The sequence below is a fragment of the Myotis brandtii genome, unplaced genomic scaffold, assembly GCF_000412655.1.
Source record: "Myotis brandtii unplaced genomic scaffold, ASM41265v1 scaffold357, whole genome shotgun sequence".
Lineage (NCBI taxonomy): Eukaryota > Metazoa > Chordata > Mammalia > Chiroptera > Vespertilionidae > Myotis > Myotis brandtii.
This window is the reverse complement of record NW_005363729.1, coordinates 663,482-666,604: the sequence shown is the minus strand read 5'-3', so window position 1 is coordinate 666,604 and position 3,123 is coordinate 663,482. Positions and strand designations below refer to the sequence as shown.

At 62.4% G+C, this 3,123-nt stretch overlaps 1 protein-coding gene across 1 annotated transcript in view; it reads right to left on the bottom strand.

Annotated features, from left to right (window-relative positions):
• The window catches only part of VAV2 (vav 2 guanine nucleotide exchange factor), a 78,952-nt gene that overhangs the window by 12,555 nt on the left and 63,274 nt on the right, over positions 1–3,123 (bottom strand). The window contains exons 16-17 of the mRNA XM_014544219.1: positions 1,545–1,654; positions 99–200 (exon numbers count right to left, since the gene is read on the bottom strand). Of these exons, the coding sequence (XP_014399705.1) occupies positions 99–200; positions 1,545–1,654 (212 nt within the window). The remainder of the gene's footprint in view (positions 1–98; positions 201–1,544; positions 1,655–3,123) is intronic.

Sequence of the window (3,123 nt, the reverse complement as noted above, 5' to 3'; positions counted from 1 at the left end):
CCGGCTGGATCTGAGCTGATGGCCCAGCCCAGGGCGGTGGAGGAGGTGGTCAGAGGCGGTGGGTACGGGGCCCCCTGGGGGCGGGGGGCGGCCCTCACCGGAGGAACATCCTGCAGGCCTTGCAGTTGGTGGTCTTGTCGAACGTGTACATCTGGAAGCTGTGGTGGTTGGCGTTGGCTTTGTCGGGCTTGATGTTGGACCTGGTGGGAGGGAGGAGGCAGGTTCCCTGAGCCCTACGCCAGCCGGGCTGTGCCGGGACGGAGCCCGGTCCGCCCGACACCCCGGCTAGACGGGGGTGCTGCACGGGCACGAGAGGCCTGGGTGCAGGTCATGGCTACACGCTGACAGGGTTTGGGTGGGGCAGGCGCGGGCACTGGTCAAGACTGAGCAGAGGAGCTCGTAGGGGAACTCATCACGGGGACGAGTCAGCAACGAAAACCTCAGAATGAACAGTGAGCTGGACTCCCAGCAGGCACCCGGGGCATTGAGGGGGCGCGCGCTGCGTCTATTCACCCGGAGCTACGTCCCCTGTCAGACGGCGCGAGGCCGGGGGCTCGCGGCAAAGCCAGCAGGCGGGATGGGAAGTGTTCATAGAGGGCACCGGGGAGAAGCTATAGCCTGAGAGCCGGGGCAGCTGTGGAGGAGACATCATCTACCTTTTCCTTTTTTTAAAAATACATTTTTATTGATTTCAGAAGGAAGGGAGAGGGAGAGAGAGAGAGAAACATCAATGATGAGAATCATGGATCAGCTGCCTCCTGCACGCCCCCCCGACTGGAGATGGAGCCTGCAACCTGGGCCTGTGCCCCGACTGGGAATCGAACCCCCATCTCCTAGCTCACAGGTCGACGCTCAGCCACTGAGCCATGCCGGCCGGGCGGTCATTTGTTCCGACGTGTCCCCATTCGACGCCCTAACAAACCCCTAACCGCCCTCCTTTCACCGCTCGCTCACCAGGAGGAAAAGGCCAGGAGTGGGCGCACCTGCCCGTCTGACTGCAGGGTCTGAGGGCACAGGACCTGCCACTCGGGCCTCGGGTCCAACGTGCCTGGGGTCCCCAGTGACCCACTGATCACCTTTCTCTGCTGGACATAACGGGCTCCTCCTAGATTCCATGGAATAGTTCTGTGGCTTCCACAGAAGGTGAGAGTCACAGCCTGGGGCCCTGAGGAAGCGGTCACCAGGGGTCCATCTGGCATCGCGACCACTGCTGGCCACGCAATGCCCTGCCAGACAGCCGTGCAGGCTCAGCCTCGGGGCAGCGGGCAGCGGAGCCCACCTGGGCCAGAGGGAGGGCCCTCTTGCTGGGGAGATTGTGAAACAGCTAGGATGCCACCAACGTGGGGCTGGGGGTGACGAAGTCCGTCTCGGTCTCTGGGCATCTGCCCTCACCCTCGCCTGGGAGAGTCCTGGACAGAGTCCCCCCAGGATTCCCAAGCCCCCACGCTGCCCCCTGGACTCCCATGGCCATCCCCAACTGCTCCAGCCACTGGACAGAGTCCCCCCCGGGACTCCCGAGCCCCCCACGCTACCCCCGGACTCACATGGCCATCTCAAACTGCTCCATCCACTTCCGCTTCGTGTCCTCCGTCTTGCAGAAGAACTGGAAGCCCTGCTTGCCTTGCAGGTGGATCAGGTAGAAGCCATAGGACCACTGCGGGGGGAGAGTACGTGTGTACACACGTGTACAGTGCACTCCTATGCATGTCTATGCCTGCATGTGCATGTATGCCTGCATGTGCACGTGTGTATGCATGTGCACGGGTACAGTGCACTCGCATGCATGTTTGTGCCTTGTGTACATATGTGTATGTATACAGTGCACTCGTGTGGGGGTGGACGCGTGTGCATGTGCACGTGTGTATGCATGTGCACGGGTACAGTGCACTCACATGCATGTTTGTGCCTGTGTGTACATATGTGTATGTGTACAGTGCACTTGTGTGGGGGTGTGGACATGTGTGTGCATGAGCATACGTGTATGCACAGGTGCATGTATACAGTGCACTCATGTCTGTGCCTGCACATGTGTACATGGTGCATGTGCACACCCCTCTCAGGACTTCCTGGGACCCCCTCCCACCCCCTCCACGGTGCGCCCTCAGCTGAACTCCGCTGGTGCAGCCGGGTCCCTAATGACTGAGCGGGGTCCCCGGGGAGCCCGTGTTCAGGAACTGGCCCCGGGCCTTCCATCACGCCGCCCACCTCCTCTCACTTCCTAAATGTGATGCTAAAGAAACTCACTGCTCTGAGGCAAATCACCCGAAAGGAACAGGGAGGGAAAGGCCATGGGTCTGGGGCGCCCACGACAAAGCCCCACACGGCTGCCCACCCCTCGGCCGCCCCCAGGCCTGGCACCTCAGGGGCTGCCAAAGGGGCCCAGGGAGGGAAGTGTGGAAACCCCGGGCCCAGGTGTTAGAGATGATGGAAGGCAAGGAAGGGAGGGGGGACCAGAGAGGCAGAGGGGAAAGCAGGGAGGGAGGGAAGGAGGAAGGGAGGGAGGGAGGGGGGAGGAAAGACAGAGGGTGACAGAGGGACACCAGGCAAACCCCTGACCAGCTATGGCCTTAACCTCCAGGGAACGGAGCAGCGGGGGGACCAGGCAGGGCGGGCGGACCTCACTTGAACCCTCTGTAGGAGGCAAACCCTTTCTCCTGCACACACATCGTCATAACTAAGAAACCAGACGAGGAGGAAGAAAGCCATGAGCCGCCCTCCTCGGGCCCCGGGGGGGGGCAGCCGGGCCTTCCTCCCTCAGGGGAAGGGCCAGGGGCTGGGACCTGGGGGAGCGTCAGCCCGGAGCCTGGGGCATGGCCTCAGCCCACCACCTCTGCGCCCCAGTAGCCTGTCTTGGACCTCAGGGTTAGGCGGGTCTCCCCAACAGCTCTTCCAGGCGGCACCCTCATTCTACACTGTAAGCTCTGAAGCCCAGGATCTGAATCTTTAGCACCTTGGCTCCTGGCCCCACACCAGCTCAGGGCTGCACAGTAAGTGCCCGAGCTCTGGGTGCAGAGGCCTCTGCAGAAGCAGGACTGAATGGAGAGAGCAGGACAGCCCCATCCAGCAGCCATGGCTCCACCCCTGCAGCCATGGCCCCACCCCCAGTAGCCATGGCTCCACCCC